This window comes from Arachis stenosperma, chromosome 3, assembly GCF_014773155.1.
Source record: "Arachis stenosperma cultivar V10309 chromosome 3, arast.V10309.gnm1.PFL2, whole genome shotgun sequence".
In the NCBI taxonomy this organism is placed as follows: domain Eukaryota; kingdom Viridiplantae; phylum Streptophyta; class Magnoliopsida; order Fabales; family Fabaceae; genus Arachis; species Arachis stenosperma.
Window position 1 is genome coordinate 47291171 of NC_080379.1, and position 20829 is coordinate 47311999.

At 35.2% G+C, this 20829-nt stretch overlaps 2 protein-coding genes and 1 non-coding gene across 3 annotated transcripts; 2 read left to right on the forward strand and 1 right to left on the reverse strand.

Annotated features, from left to right (window-relative positions):
- The first annotated feature begins 425 nt into the window (after positions 1-425).
- Positions 426-533, forward strand: LOC130971821 (small nucleolar RNA R71). Its single transcript, XR_009083029.1, has one exon. It is a non-coding gene; the product is annotated as a small nucleolar RNA R71 (small nucleolar RNA).
- Positions 534-6435: 5902 nt separating this feature from the next.
- On the forward strand, positions 6436-12455 carry LOC130969454 (sterol 3-beta-glucosyltransferase-like). The gene is made up of 12 exons (XM_057895185.1): positions 6436-6634; positions 6875-6987; positions 7106-7223; positions 7779-7843; positions 8176-8531; positions 8619-8689; positions 8960-9130; positions 10309-10372; positions 10584-10641; positions 11481-11528; positions 11612-11720; positions 12024-12455. The coding sequence occupies exons 1-12, from the start codon at positions 6550-6552 to the stop codon at positions 12065-12067; spliced, it is 1302 nt and encodes a 433-aa protein (XP_057751168.1). The 5' UTR covers positions 6436-6549; the 3' UTR covers positions 12068-12455.
- A 110-nt stretch (positions 12456-12565) lies between these two features.
- LOC130969455 (glutamate-1-semialdehyde 2,1-aminomutase, chloroplastic-like) lies at positions 12566-15057 on the reverse strand. Its single transcript, XM_057895186.1, has 2 exons — positions 14447-15057; positions 12566-13761 (listed from the first exon to the last, which is right to left on the reverse strand). The coding sequence occupies exon 2, from the start codon at positions 13588-13590 to the stop codon at positions 12712-12714; it is 879 nt and encodes a 292-aa protein (XP_057751169.1). The 5' UTR covers positions 13591-13761; positions 14447-15057; the 3' UTR covers positions 12566-12711.
- Positions 15058-20829: the final 5772 nt, after the last annotated feature.

Sequence of the window (20829 nt, forward strand, 5' to 3'; positions counted from 1 at the left end):
TTCCATGAAGAATTGTAGGTATTTCCATAGGGTTCTCCTAGGTAATTCACCTCTTCCATGGAAGGGTTCTCAGGATCATAAGCTTCTTCCTCGGATGAAGCATCCTTAGTGCTGTTTGGTGCATTTTGCATTTCAGACAGACTTTGAGAAATCAAATTGACTTGTTGAGTCAATATTTTATTCTGAGCCAATATGGCATTCAGAGTGTCAATCTCAAGAACTCCTTTCTTCTGACTAGTCCCATTGTTTACAGGATTCCTTTCAGAAGTGTACATGAATTGGTTATTTGCAACCATTTCAATCAATTCTTGAGCTTCTGCAGGCGTCTTCTTCAGATGAAGAGATCCTCCAGCAGAGCTATCCAAGGACATCTTAGATAGTTCAGAGAGACCATCATAGAAAATACCTATGATGCTCCATTCAGAAAGCATGTCTGAAGGACATCTTCTGATTAATTGTTTGTATCTTTCCCAAGCTTCATAGAGGGATTCTCCATCCTTCTGTCTGAAGGTTTGGACTTCCACTCTAAGCTTACTCCATCTTTGTGGTGGAAAGAACTTTGCCAAGAAGGCATTGACTAGCTTTTCCCAAGAGTCCAGGCTTTCTTTAGGTTGAGAATCCAACCATATTCTAGCTCTGTCTCTTACAGCAAAAAGGAATAGCATCAGTCTATAGACCTCAGGGTTAACCCCATTAGTCTTGACTGTGTCACAGATTTGCAAGAATTCAACTAAAAACTGATGAGGATCTTCCATTGGAAGTCCATGGAACTTGCAATTCTGTTGCATTAGAGAAACTAATTGAGGCTTAAGCTCAAAGTTGTTTGCTCCAATGGCAGGGATAGAGATGCTTCTCCCATAGAAGTCGGGAGTAGGTGCAGTAAAGTCACCCAGCACCTTCCTTGCATTGTTGGCATTGTTGTTGTTTTCGGCTGCCATGGGTTCTTCTTCTTTGAAGAATTCGGTCAGGTCCTCTAAAGAGAGTTGTGCTTTGGCTTCTCTTAGCTTTCTCTTCAAGGTCCTTTCGGATTCAGGATCAGCTTCAACAAGAATGCCTTTGTCTCTGCTCCTGCTCATATGAAAGAGAAGAGAAAAAGAAAATGTGGAATCCTCTATGTCACAGTATAGAGATTCCTTGAAATGTCAGAGGAAAAGAGAAATAGAAAGAAGAAGGAGAAGAAGAATTCGAACTTTAATTAGATAAGGTTCGAATTGTGCATTTAGAAGGAGTGGTACTCCATAAATAGAAGGATGTGAGAAGGAGGGAAGAGGATTTTCGAAAATTCAATCAAAAGATTTTGAAAACATTTTGAGAATTTGATTGATAATTTTCGAAAATTGAAAGTGGAAGAGAAATCAAGTGATTTTTGAAAAAGATTTTGAAATTAGAAACTAAAAAGATTTGATTGAAAACTAATTTGAAAAAGATATGATAAAAAAAATATGATTGAAAGGTTATTGTCTTAAAAAGATGTGATTGAGAAGATATGATTTGAAAACCATTTTAAAAGATATGTTTTGAGAATTATTTTAAAAGATTTGATTTGGAAAATTAGTGACTTGCCTAACAAGAAAAGATATGATTCAAACATAAAACCTTCCTTAACAGAAAAGGCAAAAAATGTTCAATCAAATCATTAATTGTTAGTAAGTATCTTTGAAAGGAAAGAAATTAATTTTGAAAACATTTGAGTGAAAAGATTTGATTTGAAAAAGATTTGATTTTGAAAAACTTGAAAAAATTGATTTGAAAACAAAATCTTCCCCCTAGCACCATCCTGGCGTTAAACGCCCAGAATGGTATACATTCTGGCGTTTAACGCCCAAAATGCTACCTTTTTGGGCGTTAAACGCCCAACCAGGTGCCCTGGCTGGCGTTTAAACTCCAGTCTGCCTTCTTCACTGGGCATTTTTGAATGCTCAGCTTTTTCTGTATAATTCCTCTGCAGTGTGTTCTGAATCTTCAATCCCTTGTATCATTGACTTGAAAAGACACAAATTAAAAATATTTTTGGATTTTTAATAATTAAAATGCAACAAGAATCAAATAATAATGCATGCAAGACACCAAACTTAGCAGTTTGTATACTACTGACACTAATGAATTGAAAATGCATATGAGACACACAAAATACTCAAGTCAATAGAATTCAAAGATCAGAGCAAGTGAATCATCAAGAACATCTTGAAGATCACTAAGACATATGAATGCATGCAGTTGACACCAAACTTAGGATGAGACACTAGACTCAAACAAGAAATATTTTTGAATTTTATGATTTTTTTTTTAATTTTTTTTTGTGTTTTTCGAAAATTAAGTGGAAAAAGAAGGTATCAAAATTCTTAATGAGAATTCCAGGAATCAGTGCAATGCTAGTATAAGACTCCGGTCCAGGAATTAGACATGGCTTCACAGCCAGCCAAGCTTCCAAAGAAAGCTTCGGTCCAAAACACTAGACATGACCAAAGGTCAGCCAAGCCTTAGCAAATCACTGCTCCAAAAGCAAGATTGATACGAAATCAACAAGCTCTTGTGGTGATAAGTTGAAACCTCGGTCCAATCAGATTAGACATGGCTTCTCAGCCAGCCAGATTTCAACAAATCATCATGAAACTCTAGAATTCATCTTCAAGAATTTCGAAAAAAAATACCTAATCTAAGCAACAAGATGAACCGTCAGTTGTCCAGCCTGAACAATCCCGGGCAATAACACCAAAAATTTGATGTTGTTGCCGGATCTTGGCACTGATGTTACCAAAGGCTTGCTCAAAACTAGAACAATCCCCGGCAACGGCGCCAAAAACTAGGTGCGCGAAATTGTGAACTATACTTTTTCACAACTCTCATAATCCCTGGTAATGGCTCCAAAAACTTGGTGCGCTCAATACCATGGCATTACACAACTTCGCACAACTAACCAGCAAGTGCACTGGGTCGTCCAAGTAATAAACCTTACGTGAGTAAGGGTCGATCCCACGGAGATTGTTAGTATTGAAGCAAGCTATGGTCATCTTCTAAATCTTAGTCAGGCAAACTCAGATATATATGGTGATGAACGAAAATAACATAAAAGATAAAGATAGTGATACTTATGTAATTCATTGGTAGGAACTTCAGATAAGCGCATGAAGATGCCTTCCCTTCCGTCTCTCTGCTTTCCTACTGTCTTCATCCAACCCTTCTTACTCCTTTCCATGGCAAGCTCGTATAGGGTCTCACTGTTGTCAGCAGCTACCTCCCATCCTCGCAGTGAAAGCTAATGCACACACTCTGTCACAGTGCTGCCAATCACCGGTGTGGTTCCCTCCCCTACCGGAATAGAATAACTCTTTTGCGTCTGTCACTAACGCCCAGTAGGTTACAGGTTTGAAGCACGTCACAGTCATTCAATCATTGAATCCTACTCAGAATACCACAGACAAGGTTAGACCTTCCGGATTCTCTTGAATGCTGCCATCAGTTCTTGCCTATACCACGAAGACTCTGATCTCACGGAATGGTTGGCTCGTTTGTCAGGCGAGCACTCGGTTGTCAGGCGATCAACCATGCATCGTGCAATCAGGAATCCAAGAGATATTCACCAAGCCTCAAATGCTTGTAGAACAAGAGTGGTTGTCAGTCACTTTGTTCATGAGTGAGAATGGTGATGGGCGTCAATCATCACCTTCATCATGTTGAAGAACAAGTGATATCTTGGATAAAGAACAAGCGGAATTTGAATGAAAGAACAATAGTAATTGCATTAATACTCGAGGTACAGCAGAGCTCCACACCTTAATCTATGGTGTGTAGAAACTCCACCGTTGAAAATACATAAGCATAAGGTCTAGGCATGGCCAAATGGCCAGCCTCCCAATGATCTAAGAACTAAAATGTCCAAAGATGATCTAGAGATCTAAAAGTGATCAAAAGATTTCTATACAATAGTAAAAGGTCCTACTTATAAGAAACTAGTAGCCTAGGGTGTACAGAAATGAGTAAATGACATAAAAACCCTCTTCCGGGCCCACTGGTGTGTGCTTGGGCTGAGCAATGAAGCAATTTCGTGTAGAGACTCTTCTTGGAGTTAAACGCCAGCTTTGGTGCCAGTTTGGGCGTTTAACTCCCATTTGGGTGCCAGTTCCAGCGTTTAACGCTGGGATTCCTTGAGGTGACTTTGAACGCCGGTTTGGGCCATCAAATCTTGGGCAAAGTATGGACTATTATATATTGCTGGAAAGCCCAGGATGTCTACTTTCCAACGCCGTTGAGAGCGCGCCAATTGGGCTTCTGTAGCTCCAGAAAATCCACTTCGAGTGCAGGGAGGTCAGAATCCAACAGCATCTGTAGTCCTTTTGAGTCTCTGGATCAGATTTTTGCTCAGGTCCCTCAATTTCAGCCAGAAAATACCTGAAATCACAGAAAAACACACAAACTCATAGTAAAGTCCAGAAAAGTGAATTTTAATTAAAAACTAATAAAAATATACTAAAAACTAACTATATCATATCAAAAACATACTAAAAACAATGCCAAAAAGTATACAAATTATCCGCTCATCACTGGTCCCCCCATCTCTAAATACAAACTTCTTCAAGTTCGCGTTGTTTACCTTGGTCGGAAATCAGGGTGGATCAAAGGGTTCCTTCGGAGCAAATAAATCTTGCGTTGCTTTATTAAGGAGCTCCCCACATTCGCACGGGCTGGGGACATGATGAGAGCAGCAAACATGGCTCTGGAATGTGTCCCTTACCACCCTAACTACTAGCTCTAGATCAGGAGAGGAAAGAGCCCTCGGATTTACAAGCAATTGCTCTGGTATGCTAAACCACCAAACGGAGAATCCAATCCATAAGCAAGTTAGGAGCTCCCTTACATACGAATAAATGAGTGCCTCCTCTAACTCTTTGATTCAGGCGTTGTACATCACAAAAAAACCCCTACCTTCGACCTCAGAAAATAGGAATCTCTTCCTACTTCTCTTATTCTGAACGGGAATTGCTCCATATTCGCTGTAGGTGGAAGCCAAGGACCAATGGAATACATTCTATGTCGCTCGCCCTGCTTTCCCAAAGTGTACGCCGGGCAGGAAGTCGAATGGTGCAGGTGGATGTACTTATAGTATAACTGTCGTTGGAAGGGACTTCTCGTACTTCAGGCACTCCAGAGGTTAGTTTGTAAAAGAGTGAGAACATGTGAAACAACAAAGAGAATTAGGAATGGAAGGTGGGTGCCCTCTATATTGGGGGTTGATTCTAGCTAAAGCTAAAATATCTAAAACGAATAGGTAAGGGCTTTCACTAATGTACCAACTGTCGTGAGTTGGGCGGGTCAAGGCTCAAATCCTGGGGCAGTCGCTACGGAATAGACTTGAAACCGAGCGGGAACATGGCTGGGAGTAGCTTTTAACAGTGCTGGTCTACCCCGATTTACCCATGGAGAGGGACTGAAAGCCTTGGTTTCGCCGCCCCTATTTCATTAGTAGAGCTCTATTGAGAAAGACCTTGGAATTGGCCAATCACCAACCAAACCAAGGGCGATGTTAGGTTAGCATATGCTGTGGGGTGATCAATGAAAGCGAACACACCTTCAATTCATGCATCATCATATCCCACCATATGCCATATATATCCATCATTATTATCATTGTTTGCTACTGCCAATATTCACCATGCATATATCTATAATCTCTTTTTCTCTTATTTTTGGTAGAACCATTTCTATGAAAAAAAGCTTAACTCGTTAGGTAAATGCTGATAACTACTCATATATTTAATAGTTTTTTTTTTTTGTGGGACAACAAAATTAAATTCTACATATTTTCATAATATATATATATATATACGAATTTTGATATTATATCATGATATTTTTTTAATTAAACTGATAAAAATATATATTAATAATTATATATGTGACAGATTTAGACAATCAACTTTTTGGGGTTTTACATTCAGTTTAGATAAGCTTCAAAGAGAAACACAATCTTGTTCAATTACCGCATCAATTCAGTTTACATTTTCTATTTTGAAAGGTGTTTGCTACAGTACGATGATAAATATATACGTACTGATATGTTTAAAATATGGACAAATAACATCAAGACATGTGTAATTTATTTTCCACGTCAGCATTTAATTTTTTTAAATATATAGTATATTACCGCTTTTACTAAAATACCCTTTTAATTAAATAAAAATAAAAAATATTTATTTATTTAATTTTATAAAAAAGACTTAAACATCCTTTCTTTGTTTGATTAGACAAAAAATACCTTTTTAAATTAATCAAATTTTAGAATTCAGTTAATCCTAATTTTATAGATTCAAATAATTAAAACAACAAAAAAAAATATATTAAAAAAACAAAAAATTAAAATTATTCTTCATTTGTATTAAACATATTAAAAACACAAAAAACCAAAATTGTTCTTTGTCTGGGTTCAGAAACCTTCTCATTCACGCTTATGAAGGTTTCAGTCTTCTTCATCGTCTTCTCTCCTCTTCCTATCCTCTCTCTCTCTCTCTCTCTCTCTCTCTCTCTCTCTCTCTGCTCCTCGATCTGCGTCGCATGCAAGATGCCATCTGCCCTCTTTGTGAAAGGACCCTTTCCTTTCCCTCCGGTGACAATTCTGATGCCCCAGCTTCTTCCCTCTGTAAATTCTGCCACCCACACCCTGCTTCTGCCTCCTTTGCCTCCAAAAGACTCTTCCAAATCCTAGTATCTTCTTCCTTTTTTTCCCTCTTCAAAGTTCTGTTGCAACAACGCGATTTTCTAATCCATTGCATGACGAAACCCTAACTTTCTCGTGTGTAGTCCCCCCCCCCCACAAAAAAAGACCATGTATGGTTGTGTGTTTATAAGGAATTTGATTGCTTAAAATTTAATATTGCAGGGGATGTTGGTAGTGTTTACTTCGGGCCAAACCATCCGATGAAGCCTCACAGGCTATGCACGACTCACCATCTTGTTCTCTCATACGAACTTCACAAGAAGATGGAAATATATGTTAGTTACATACACTTTCTGTTCAAATATTATATGTATTTGGGGTTATTGTTACCTCATCTGTTCAATATTGTGTGCTTCATTATGTAAACAATGATTTCCTCAATGTATGATGCAGCGCCCACATAAAGCATATCCTGTTGAGCTTGCCCAGTTTCATTCAGCTGACTATGTTGAGTTTTTGCATAGGATTACACCTGACACTCAGCCTTTGTTCTCCACAGAATTGGCAAAATGTATGACTTTTTCCTCCTTATTTCCTATATAGTTTTTTTAATTACCATTTGCCATCAAAGACATACTGAATGAAGGTGTTTAGCTAGGACCCTTTTTTGATGAATCATTTGCAAACATTTCTTTCGTTATAAATTTATGGTTGACTTGTTATGTTATAAGTCTTGTGCCTTTTATTATCAACATCTATAAAAAGAAGCATGAAGTCCTTTATATGAAAAGCTAAGGAACTTAATTTCAAAGAACCATATATTGAATTTAATGTAGCTACTGGTGAATATTGCTCAAACATGAATATTACATTATTTTCGTGCCAGGCCTTTTTTCTTTTTGCTTTAATGCTATCTTGGATAAATTGATGTTATTAGAGAAGATATTAGTTCAGCTTAAGGCTTCTAGCAGTGCAGAGTGCATGGTTTATTCTATTGAAACTTGGAATTGACAGTAAAATGTTTATAGTTTCAAATTTTTTCAACATGCTACACAAACATTTATGAAAATTCCCTTCTTTGGAGCCGTCTCATATCTAACATTTGCCATTACCCCCTTTTGCATAGTGTTCGCTGTGATATGGGCAGTTTATTGTTGTGCTTCATTTGCTTGGATCGGTCAAGACATTCTTGTAAGATTAACTTACTACTTTCACCCCCCTTTTTTACCATACCAATGTCTTCTACTGTTTATTATTTGGCCTGAGCTACCTAGCATATCTTTGTAAAACTATAAAATGTTCATGAACTAGAACAGAATCTGTTACTTCTCATTTGAGTGTAATATGATACTCATTGCATTTATTTTGAGAATGTTCTTGGTCACTGAGATAGGATATAGCCACTACTAGTTTTTGTGTCCATGTTACTTGTAGTTTCAGGTTCATGTTGATGTTGTCTATTTTCTCTTATCATGTTTTATTTTTCATGATATTAGTTCTCTGTTAATGTTTGATTCAAATAGAAATTGACAAAAGACTATTGGTTGCGTGAGGGAATCATTGTTAAGGTTATGAGCAAGGCCTTGGCAGAGAAGGGGTATGGAGTATTTCTTTTACAATGGAGTAATATGGAGAGATATGGAGAGATAAAAGACGTATTTTTGGATGGTGCAAAAGGAGAAGGGAAGAAGGACATGGAGTATTTCTTTCACACTTGGTTCTCTCTCATTCACCAGCTTCAGCCCCTCGCCGTTATATTTTCTGATGCTGGTCTTGACACTAGGTGGGTTGGGAATGAACTTGGTCTTGGTGCCTCTACTTGTTGGTCTATTTACAACTCCACTCTCACTCCAATTCATGGCATTTACAATGATCCTCGGTGGGTTACTTAAATTCCTACGCTTTAAGCTCTATGCTTTGTTATGCCTTATCTCAGATTATTCAATGTTTTCTTTATTTCTAACAGATATGCGGCTGAGGGAGATTCGGCTGGTCATGAGTGGGTACCTGCCCTCTGTGATGTCTCAATCAGACCTGGTTGGTTTTGGCATCCTTTAGAACTTCCAAAGTCTGCAATCAATCTGCCTGAAATATACTATAAGAATAATTGCTTTTATTCTTTTTGCTAGAGGAATGTTGCTTTTACTAGAGGAATGTTGCTTTAGATCCTCAATTAGGTTTTACTAGAGGAATGTTGCTTTTATTCTTTTGAATGCATGACCATATACAAGTAGCCATATCAAAAAGATTTCTTCTCCTTGCTCATGCTTTCATATATTAATATGTTTATTTATATGCTTTCTTCAGATATGGTCAAGAATAAAGGCTTCTTGCCATCGGGCCGCTCAGAAATTCATAAACAAAGAAATCAGATAAAGGCTATTATCAACTCTTTGCTTCCAGCTTGCAACAGTGCTGATCCAGATACTCATGTTGCATTTAACGCAGATGCAATAATTGCCAACCCTCCAGCATACGGTTACACTCTAAAATAACTGGTTGAAGATTACGTGTGTGTTTGGATTGTGGTTGGTCAAACTGGAGTTTGAATAAAAGTGATTTTATAAAATTGATTTTGAGTAGAAGTAAGTTTATGTCAACATGATTTATGTTTGGCAATTCTATACTAAAATTGATTTTGATAAAATAAATATTGTTTGGATAATATTAGTTAAAATCACTTTTAGATAGATAATTACTAAAAAGGACATGACATTAAATTATAATGTTATTTTTTATATATATTTAATTTTTTATATTTTTTTCTTATATGTTTTTATATAGTATATTTTTAGTATTCTTAGTACTTATTTTTAGTATGCTATAATTTTTTACTATTATTATTATTTATGGTTAATTTTTTTGTTTAATTTATTTTACTTAATGGAATCAATAAATTATATTATAAAAAAATAATAATAAATATAATGTACAAAAATTACCATTATAAAAATATATAATGTCAAATAAAAAATTAATAAAAATATAAATAATAAATAATAGAAAAAAAACTCATATAAAAAAAAATAAGAATTCTATAAATAATACAAAAATATGTATAAAGGATAAAGTTGGTAAAAGAAAAATAAAGGTTAAATGTCAACGGCTAAAAGCGAGTTAGTACAACGCAGAAGCTAGAAATTCTTGCTTCTTGTAAACGTGATTTTGTAACCAAAATCACTTCTGTGTTTATAGATAGAAAAATTAGCCAAACCAAAAATTGAAGCGTTCAAGAAGCTGTTACGTGCTTTTCCTCTTTCAACCAAACACACCCTACATTGTCAAATAATGAAAATGGTATATTGCTAAGAGTTATATAGGAGAGATTAATTTGCGACCTGTTTCAGCGGCTATGAGAATCAAATCATGGCAGAAAGAGAAGGAAAGGGAAATGCCTTTCACCATTGATGATTTGATGTCTTAGTTTTTACAATGTCCATAATGAGTGAATCATATCTTAGATCTTGACAAGAATTTCCTCCTTTTGTGCAACTAAGAATGGAAAAGTCAATCATAAATTGCTAATAGCAAATTGAAAGAAATTCATCGATAGAGTATAGAAATTACTATAAAATTAACAAATAATGTGGCATTGTTTACATCCAATGTATGATGAAAAAGTATCTCACGTTCTTTTAATGTATGAAATTATGCAGGGCATACTCATGTTGCTGAGTTACTAAAAGTTCCACTTCACATATTCTTTACAATGCCATGGACGTAAGTCTTGCTTGGTACACAGACTAATCCTGCACTTAGTCACCTGTATTTTTGACTAAATTATGTGCTATATTGCATCATTCATTGACTTGGGCATTAGGAAGGTTCTCAGTAAGGCTCATTTATTGATTTGTTGTTAGCATAAAGATTATTTGAGCAACTAATATAGGTGTAAGGATCTTATTCTAATGATGTTTGACTATATTTTCAGGCCAACATATGAATTCCCTCATCCTCTTTCCCGCGTTAAGCAACAAATGGCATACAGAGTAAGTTACATGGCCTCAGAGAGTTTATCCAACATAATCAATCTATTAGTTTCACTTGATATGACTAAGTTATTAGTTTTTTGTATGTCTTTCAGCTGTCATATCAAATAGTTGATTCTTTAATCTAGCTTGGAATACGAGATTTAATAAATGAATTTAGGAAGAAGAAGCTAAAGCTAAGGCCTATTACTTATCTAAGTGGATCTTATACGTCCCCTCCTAATATACCATATGGTTATATATGGAGCCCTCATTTGGTTCCTAAACCAAAAGGTTAGATATGCATTTATATTTTATAGTGTCATCTCATCTTTCCATTTTTGGCACTCTCTAACTCCGAGCTGTTTCTTGACGATGTTATGATAGACTGTTTGTGTTTTGCTTCTTATTTTACAAATTGGGGACCCAACTTTGATGTTGTTGGATTTTGTTTCCTTGACCTTGCTTCAGATTATGAGCCACCAATATCATTATTAGAGTGGCTTGAAGAAGGCGAAAAGGAAGGAAAAAAACCTATATATATTGGATTTGGTGGCCTTGTGAGTTTCTTTGTGACTGTTCACTTGTTTGGGCTTTTGGATATATGATTACACAGCAATAAATTTGCAGTTTTTCCCCCCGAGTCTAGCAACTAGTAGACTCTAACTGGAGTTGTCAAGTCTGCCCATAATGGAGTGATATCCCAGCACTAATTATTTCAATAAGCAACACTCGAACTTGAGACCCTGCTTAAATAGAATAAGTTGAACCAATAATTATTGGTGCATTCTTTTTTATCTAAACATAACCTTCTTAGGTAACATTGAAACCTGGTTGTAAGATGTTCTAAATGTTTTCAGGTGCATCATGAGGGTGCTAGAACAACTGCTGCTGGTCTTAGAGCTGTTGTAATGTATCTTGCATTTGTGAATTTTGTAATCTAAGTGGTATATTCATCTTACAACAAGAACATCTATGTTTGTTTCTACAGTGCCCAACAATAATTGTACCATTCTTTGGGGACCAGCCATTTTGGGGAGAGCAAGTGCATGCCAGAGGAGTAGGTCGGGCACCGATTCCACTGGATGAATTTACATTAGGTAGGCTGGTTGATGCTATAAACTATATGCTGAAGCCATAGGTAATATATATATGCAATCAAAGTGGTTAGTATTTGTCTCATACCATATGTACCAGAAAAAGGAAAGTAGAAAAAGCTTTTAGATGTAAAGGGAATTAATCATCAGAGACAAAGCCAAGCATAAGATCCATTTATAATTTCCTCCTAAAATACAGCATGGAATCATACAGAAGAGAGTATAAATAAAATAAATGCAAGTTATGTTGACAATTTTGGCTTTTTATTAGCATTACATGTTTTACATCGTTCTTACATCTCACAGGTAAAAAGGAATGCCGAAGAACTTGCCGATGCCATGAAACATGAAGATGGGGTGGCAGGAGCAGTTGCAGCCGTCTATAAACATTATCATCCTCAAACACCTGATTCCGAGACCAACCATCAACCGGTAGCCACCGTGCCTAGACTTGGGTTCTCCTTCCTAGGATGCTTTGGTCTCTCTAGATCTAAATCCACAACTTCTAGATAGATATAAATCCTCGTACAGCTAACTGGCTCACTTAAATCACATGTTCACCCTTCAGTCTATTCTAATGTAATGTGCCATTAAGAAATGTAAATCGTGTTTTTTTTAATTCTGTGTAATCATCTCCATGGATATTTCTGAATGATCCATCAGGATCTAATTTACTTGTGAATGATAATCACTCTTCTCTCTTATTTAGTAGCAAATAGTGAATGTTCCTGCTCCTCATTTTATTGATCAATGCTACTTATTTTACACCCACTGGTGGATGGAATGTAAATTCCATTTACTTTAGGCCCTATGTCTTATACTAAGAAATCAAGGTATATTAACTCATATTCTTACAAATGTTATTTCAGATATCATTATTCCAATCTCTGTTGACACTTATACTAGAAAAGTAGAGAGTATTTTGTGCATCCTCCTCTAAATTTCTATAGATGAATTTATAGTTTGTGAATTTAGGTAAACTATTTTATAGAAGTTATGTCGATGTGAAAGATATCTGTGCTCCAATCTTATTACATGCATAAAAAAATGGATGGAAGATAGCAAAATTGTAAACAGGTCCTTTTGTGAAGAAAAACCCGAACATCCCACTTATATGCCCACCACATATAGCATGGCCTGCCTTCTTCCCGGCTTCAACAATGCCGCGAACAAACTCACCTGTAATTTTATCCAAATATTCATAAGTTCCTGCCTCCTTAATGTGCTTCAGAGTCTCTATACCTGCAGTCATAGCCAAAGGGTTCCCACTCAAGGTCCCGGCTTGGTACATCGGTCCAGCAGGTGCCACCATCTCCATAATATCCCTCCTCCCTCCATAAGCTCCTATAGGCAGGCCCCCACCAATGATCTTTCCTAGTGTTGTTAAATTAGGAGTTATGCCAAAATATTCTTGAGTGCCACCATATGCCAAATGGAATCCAGTCATAACCTCATCAAAGATTAGAAGGGAATTGTTCTCTTTGGTGATTTTGCATAGGAAACTAAGAAAATCACATTTAGGGGGAATGAAACCAGAGTTTCCAACAACAGGCTCGAGCATGACTACAGCTATCTCTCCCTTGTTATCCTTAAAGAGTTTCTCAACAGCTGAGAAGTCATTGAAGGGGGCTGTAAGAGTTTCATAAGTAGCACCTTTAGGGACACCAGGGGAGTCAAGAAGTCCTAAAGTTGCAACTCTACTACCTGCCTTAACAAGAAAAGGATCTGCGTGGCCATGATAACATCCTTCAAATTTGATGATCTTCTCATTTTCGGTATAAGCTCGAGCCAGACGGATTACACCCATTCTCAACTCCCTTAAACCCTTTCTTCCTAATATCTTCTGACTCAGCCTTCCAAAACAGTACCTCATTGATGCAAGTTTTGTGATTTGTTCCTAATTGTAAGACTTATGGGGAACAGACTTACTACAAATTGTCAACTGCTAAGAGATTGTTCACATGATTAATATACTTACAGCAACAACATTTACAAGGGAAGTCTTTCCAGCATTCTGGAGTCCTATCAGAGATAGCTCTATTTCCTGCTTGAAGAATAGGTTGCAATCATATTCATAATAACATAGTAAGCTCAAGCATTTCAGATAAAGTGATCCACTATTAGAGTTCAAATTAGATGATACATCATACTAAAATATGAATAAACTTAAACAGGTTTATTGAAAACAAAAGACATTGCAACAAATAACATGCGAATAAATGGACGCTTTAAAACAAATTTAGAAGTGCTATGTAAGGATCAAAAGGATGATCACCAATGCTGTGTCAATTATAAAGTCTAGTGTCTTTGTTAATCCCTACATGTATACATATATATAGCAATATTAGTCAACATTCAATTTTGACAAAATAAATAAACATGAAATAGGTGATGCTTTTTTAATTTGTTATGCTTACTTTCATTTGGTCTTGATCAGATGAAATTACATAGTTATATGCACTAAGCAAATTGAGGGCTTCATCTTCTTTAGATATGCTGGTGCTAAAAACTATATTCTTTCAAGATAAGGTTTAGAGATCTCAATCAGAATCTAATTGGGTTGACTGAATTAGAAAGATATGAGAAAATGCTATATTCTGAGGAAGAGAAGAATGGTACATTAGGGTCTGAATGGTATAAACAAACTCAAATTCATTAACATTGATTTCAAATTTATACCCTCCAAAAAGATAGAGAATGAACTATGAAGTGTTGTTAGTAGCGTTTACCTCTGGAAGCATTTACGAGAGCGAAGAAGCTCTGTTCAAGGTCATGGATGAAATCACCTTGCTTCTTTGACAAGAAGAGCTTGATGCGACGGTAACTCTCAAACATGGTTCGAACCTCATCTTTGTTCCTCTGCTTGGTGACGACCTCATCCTGTGACAGAGGCAGAGGAGGAGATGTAGGCGGACGTGCTAGGGTTTGAGGAGATTGTGGCAGCAGTGCTAGCGGCGGTGGTGTGGCAGTGGGGATTCCAGGAGAGTGTCGTGCTTTCGCTTCTTCAATGGCTGCTCGGCGGACGCCATTGGTTATGGTTAGTGCCGCTGAAATCGGTGCTGTAGTTTTATAAAATCGTGAAGGTAGACGAAGGCGACGAAGACGGTGGCGGAGAAATACGCATTAGGGTTCAAAAGGGAACGATGCAAGCAACACATAGAAGAGCCAGGAAGGGGGTGTGACGGGGCAATAGAAGTTCAGTGCAATGGAGGTTTGGTGCGGTGGCGGTGCAAGGCTGAGAAGCGATGCTCTGTGACGCACAGTGAGAGAGATCGAGCAGAGAGACATAGAGAGAGAGAGATGATAGGAAGAGGAGAGAAGAAGATGAAGAAGGTTAAACCTTCAGAGGCGTGATGAAGAACAATTTTGGTTTTTTGTGTTTTTAATATGTTTAATACAGATTTTAATTTTTTGTTTTTTTAATATGTTTTTGTTTTGTTGTTTCAATTATTTGAATCTATAAAATTAAGATTAATTGAATTTTAAAATTTGATTAATTTAAAAGCGTATTTTTGTCTAATCAAACAAAGGAAGGATGTTTAAGTCTTTTTTTAAAATTAAATAAATAAATGTTTTTTATTTTTATTGAATTAAAAAAATAAATGCTGATGTGGAAAATAAATTCCACATGTCTTGATGTTATTTGTTCATATTTTAAACGTATCGGTACGTATATATTTATCATCATACCATAGCAAACACCATTTTCAAAAGAGATACCTTCCTGTTCTTCAATTCATCATATGCCTTCTTGTTCTTCAATTCATCAATATTTCTATTTCTCTTTAAAAAAATTAAGATAATTACTAAAAATATATTATATACAATATATATATATATATATATATATATATATATATATATATATATGCACGTACAATATATATATATGTATATGCATGTACAATACCCTAGAAATCAATGAAGTTTACAACACAAGAATTGCACTAACCTTAACTCTAAAAAAAAATTGAAGAAATTGGACCAAAAATCTCTGAGCGAACATACAAATTAGTCTTCTAATAATTAACTACTTTGCAATGAGAAAGAGAGAGTGTGTGTGTGTCAGAGTATTATTTTTATAAAATCAACACACAAATTTATGAATATTTATAAAATAATATTTCAAGATTAAAGTAATACATATTTGACTAAAATATCTTTTACTAACTATATATAAAAAAGAAAATTTAAAGAGAAACCAATCGGATCTAAAACTTTTTTTATTTATGTATCATTTTTAACTTAATTAAACAATTTTATCAATATAAAAGAGAAACCAAACGGATCTAAAACTTCAAATTCCCACAGAACCATAACCCTATAAAATGGCTGTAGGAAACATATCAGATACATACATAGATAAAGTAGTATTGATTTCCTATAAAATATAAATGAATGTTACTTTGGATTATTACACAAATTGAGAGTCAGATTTATGCATTAATAAAATAAAAAAATAGATACACAAATCTAATTAATAACAAATCTGATAGTTTGATTTGTGTCTTCTACATCTTAGTTAAATACAATATACTTCAATAACACTGTAAAACACTGCCTTCTTCCTATATCAAAAATAAAAAATGAGCATAAAATTCTAAGAATATATTTTAAAAGTATCAATTATCTAAGACAGAAATTTGCTGAAAATGGCCCAGTTCTTCTAACCAATATACTTAACATCCAGGCAGCTACAAACACAAGTGAAATGCAAAGGATAACCTTTAATGAACCAAACTAACCAAGAGGATGAGAAACTCACTAGATTGCTATTTGAGTATATTTGAGTCCTTAGCAGATCAGTTTGAGGCCCAATTGCAACTGGTAGTAACAGTAGAAGTAATACATTAGCCAAACAAGAGAGAAAACAAAGTCAGAAATTCATATAACTCATCTAAAAGAAAACAACGTGGTAATAAGCAAGAGCAGCAAGCAAAGACAAGTTAATAGAGTAATATAATATTAAGCAGAACATGCAGCCAAGAAAAGAAGCACATGTTCCTAACTGATATTTATTAAAGTGTAGTTATGTGTCATCATAAAAATCACCACCACTACAACAACAACTACTAAACATTGCATGGCTACATGAACCAAACAAAACAAGGCCATAGTATCCTGTCCTAAATCAAAATTAAATTTAAATAATTAACATTTAATCCCCTTTCAGATTTAAATATCTACCTTCCTACAATAATATAAGATGCTAATATATACTATATTCCATGAAAAATCAAATGTAGCTAGGGCAGAAGCAGAATGCCATGAAAAAGACAAGGATTTATGGATGTGGAGATAATTACAACACAGCTACATCAACACCTTACATGCATGTATTAAAACTAGCTGAAGAGGGAAACTTTAGAATCCTAGGAGCTAGAGCTGCACGACTCATGCGTACAAAAAATAAAATTGAGGAAAGAATAAACAAATTGTTAAGTAAGCAAACTTGATTATCAAAACAAGTAAAAAGCTTGAGATTAACAATATGCAGCACAACAGTAGCAGAAGAGGGTAGTTCTTTTTTTTTTCAATTTTTTTTTTAAATAATAAATAAAATAATTGGATATAGTTAGCTGAATATGAAAGAAAGAGATACAGAATATAGAAAAACATATCAAAATAGTTTCCAATATGACTCCAATCTAATTCCCTATATCTATGTTAAAAATCCAACATAGGGACCATGCCTTTTAGATTCATTAACTCCAAATTTAATAACAAAAAATCAAAATACTATACAAAATCAATACAAGAAATAGCTTAGATCTTCGTCTCTTTAATTAGCCACTAATATACCATAAAAATATATATAGGATTAACACCAAAATAAAAATAAAAAATAAAGATCCTAATAAATACAAGAATTAAAAATTGAATTATTAGAAGATTTAGAAGCTAGCTCTCTTAAGAGAAGTGAGGGTAATCTTAGAGCCCAAGGATGAAGTTCCAACTTGAATCTCAAAGGGATCATAACGAAGGAAGAGTTCAACAACAAGAAGCCTTGAAACAAGCATAACAAAATCCTTCCCAGCATATTACTTATTGGAAACACTGGGATTTTCGGTTTTAGGACCATTGGACCAAATAACATACTTCAACAGCTTCTCCCAATAACATTTGCAACTATGTTTCTCTGATTGATTCTTTTATTCACACCAAGAATGGAATGGACTTCATCCAACACAATACCATTGCATCACTTTTCATCAATACAAAAAAAAGTCTAAATAAAAAGGTAAAACAGTAGGAAAAGATATTATGGAGAATTTTGAGAGCAATTCTCCATTGCCAACACATTTTTACAAAATTTGGAATTTCAAAATGCTAATTCCTAGGTCCTTAATTTGATGGTTTTCCAATGAAGAGATAATAAATGCCTGCAGCATGCTTAAATATATGATAATAAACGCCTGCAAAAAATGGGGGAAAATGGAATGCATGTAGAGAAGTTACTTCTGGAAATTTAATCACCTCAATGAGCCTATCAAGCAAAAGGATCACCTTTAAAGTAGGATTAGCACAAAGAACCAGTGTATCAACTCACGCACAAAAGGGAGCATCTGGTGGCAGGGTATTAAAAACTTTATTCAATAAAAGCAAAATATTCTTTTAGACAAAGCCAGTTCAAACTTTGTAAGCTTAAGCAAACATACAGCTCCAACAAAAGAAGAAAATAATCGGGTTTCATACAAGGATCAGCCAAGTATAATTTAAATTGTGAATTCTGACTTCTTATACAATTTTGAAGGGAGAACAAATAGAACAGTATATAATTGTAACAGTTTTACAAAAATTATTGAGGATAAATATACCACAGGCCATCGCTGAACCACATGCAACTAAAAACCACTCAGTTTTTGCTTCAATCTTGAAAGAGTTGTACTATATTATCCTGATGTTGAAGGACTAACCGCAGAGTCCTGTGAACTACAACTCCTATAGAACTTTCACCATAACTCTCAGCAAACTCTGAATCAGCAAGGGCAGTGCTATGAGAAGCAATTCATGAACTGTCAAATAAACAATCAAGTCATCACAAAACTTGACACATAGTGGCTCTTTCATGGTGAATAATCAAAGAACTCGATGAGTTAATCCAAATTTAGGAGAAACAGGCAAACGCAGAGATTAAATCACAAAATCAGAAATAAAATCACAAAATCAAAGGCAAATGCTAGCTTAATCCTAAATGAAAAATGGCGAGGAGCAGAGAATCAGAAACAAGGCACGACGAGGAGGGGAGGAACCCTTCGCGACGGCGATGCCACGAGCTCAACTCAAAACTTCGTGCGACGGCGAGGAGAGGAGGAACGATGCGAAGAGGGCCTAGTAGAGCTTCTCCAGATGACGAAGGCACCCACAGTCTGTCCCCGCCGGCGGCGACAGCACCTTCTACCGGAGGAGAAGAGTTCGAGGGATAAGGGCAAAGAGTTCAACAGCACCTTCTACAACAACGTTCGAATGGAGTGTGAATGGGTAGTGATAAAATTAGGGTTACCTCAATATTTCTAACGGAAAATTTAAATTACAGACGGATTTTCCGTCTGTAATAATTTAATAAAACACAGCATTTTGTCTATTTAATTACAGACGGATTTTCCGTCTGTAACCATTTCTCACAAAAAAATTATTTTTTTCGACGGAATTATCGACGGGTTCTCTTTTTCGTCTGTAATTTATGCTAATCCATTTTTTTGTTTTTCGACAAAAAATCCCTCTGGAATTCCTTCTGTATTTTCGTGGGATAAAATTCGTCGAAAATATCCATCTGTAATAACTAGTTTTCTAGTAGTGACAAATCAAGTGATTAAAAAAATAATTTATTCAAGGCTATGTCAATAAGCAAAATTTAATTAAAAAAAATTTAAATTTTCGCTAGAAGCTATTTTTGTAAAAAATAATTTATTTTTTCTTGAAAAATAGTTAAAGTTAACATTAGTTAATACAAAAAAAAAGTTAAACTGACTTACAGAATAGAAGAATATTATATAAAAACTGCAAGGACTTTATTTCAAATGATAACTACCACTTCCAAAAATTTAATATAAAATGAACATAAGAATTAGTTGTTATCATGCATAAATTCTCTTCCTTGTCTTACACTAAGAAAAACAATGAAATTAACGTCAACACAACCTACTTGTCACTTTTTTTTTGTGGTCCCCATTTCACCTCCCATGCACAACCATATATAGGAAGGCACCCTCATGGTCATGGTCTTGCCTTCTCAATACAAAATTTAAGCTTCCCCAGATATACACACCGTGCACGGTTTTCTCAATCATACAAGATTAACACCTCCTCTAACACATCCACAAGTGAGCACGACGGTACCGTGACTAGACCACAACTGAAAGTGTGTGGTGCATAAGTTCTTTCTTACGTCATGGATCTTTATGCTCTGGAATTGGGTTGCATTGGGAAAATTGTATCGAAACATGTACGAACTAAGGCGGAGACTTGTCGGCCAATGCGTTTACTACATGTCCGAATAAGGAGTGAGGTCTAAAAGTTCACGCATTCCCATGTTTAATAAGGTATTGAGAGTGGTCACGATAGGGTTTGTTTAGTATATTAAGGGTTACATTCCCTCAATCCTTGACAAACCTTATTTAACGATCTCAATCCCAATTTTAGAGCCTCAATATTACACATTTAGAAAGGCTCCATTAATATTATATATAACTTGCTATGGTCTATCAAATTGATTATTTTAGCATGACGAGTAAAGTAAAAACGTACCCTGTACTCTCCTTCAATTTTATATATAACTTATACTAAAGCATAACAAATTGATTTACTCTCGTAACTGTGTCACTTGTAATAGTTCATTTCTGTCTATGTTACATTCTCAAATCATTTTTGAGTATTTTCGTTATCAGCAACAAACAAATATAACCACAACATGTTTGATGAGGTTCTTATGGATATTACACCAGTTTTCCGCCAATCCTTTCATACAAAAAGGATTCTGATTTTGTAACATAAACAAAAATTACTAGGACTCCTCTTATATCTATCTTAAGAATTCTATTTTCTTAAAAAATGTTAACAATAAAAATAGGTGTATCAAAAAAAAAGTATAATAATTCCATCAGTATGCTCA

What these genes read in the sequence shown, in the direction of transcription:
- LOC130969454 (XM_057895185.1), top strand. Translation starts at nt 6,550, where the DNA reads ATGCAAGATGCCATCTGCCCTCTTTGTGAAAGGACCCTTTCCTTTCCC. An exon ending in TGCCCCAGCTTCTTCCCTCT is followed by an intron (nt 6,635 to 6,874) that starts GTAAATTCTGCC and finishes TTAATATTGCAG; the next exon opens with GGGATGTTGGTAGTGTTTAC. An exon ending in GGCATTTACAATGATCCTCG is followed by an intron (nt 8,532 to 8,618) that starts GTGGGTTACTTA and finishes TATTTCTAACAG; the next exon opens with ATATGCGGCTGAGGGAGATT.
- LOC130969455 (XM_057895186.1), bottom strand. Translation starts at nt 13,590, where the DNA reads ATGAGGTACTGTTTTGGAAGGCTGAGTCAGAAGATATTAGGAAGAAAG.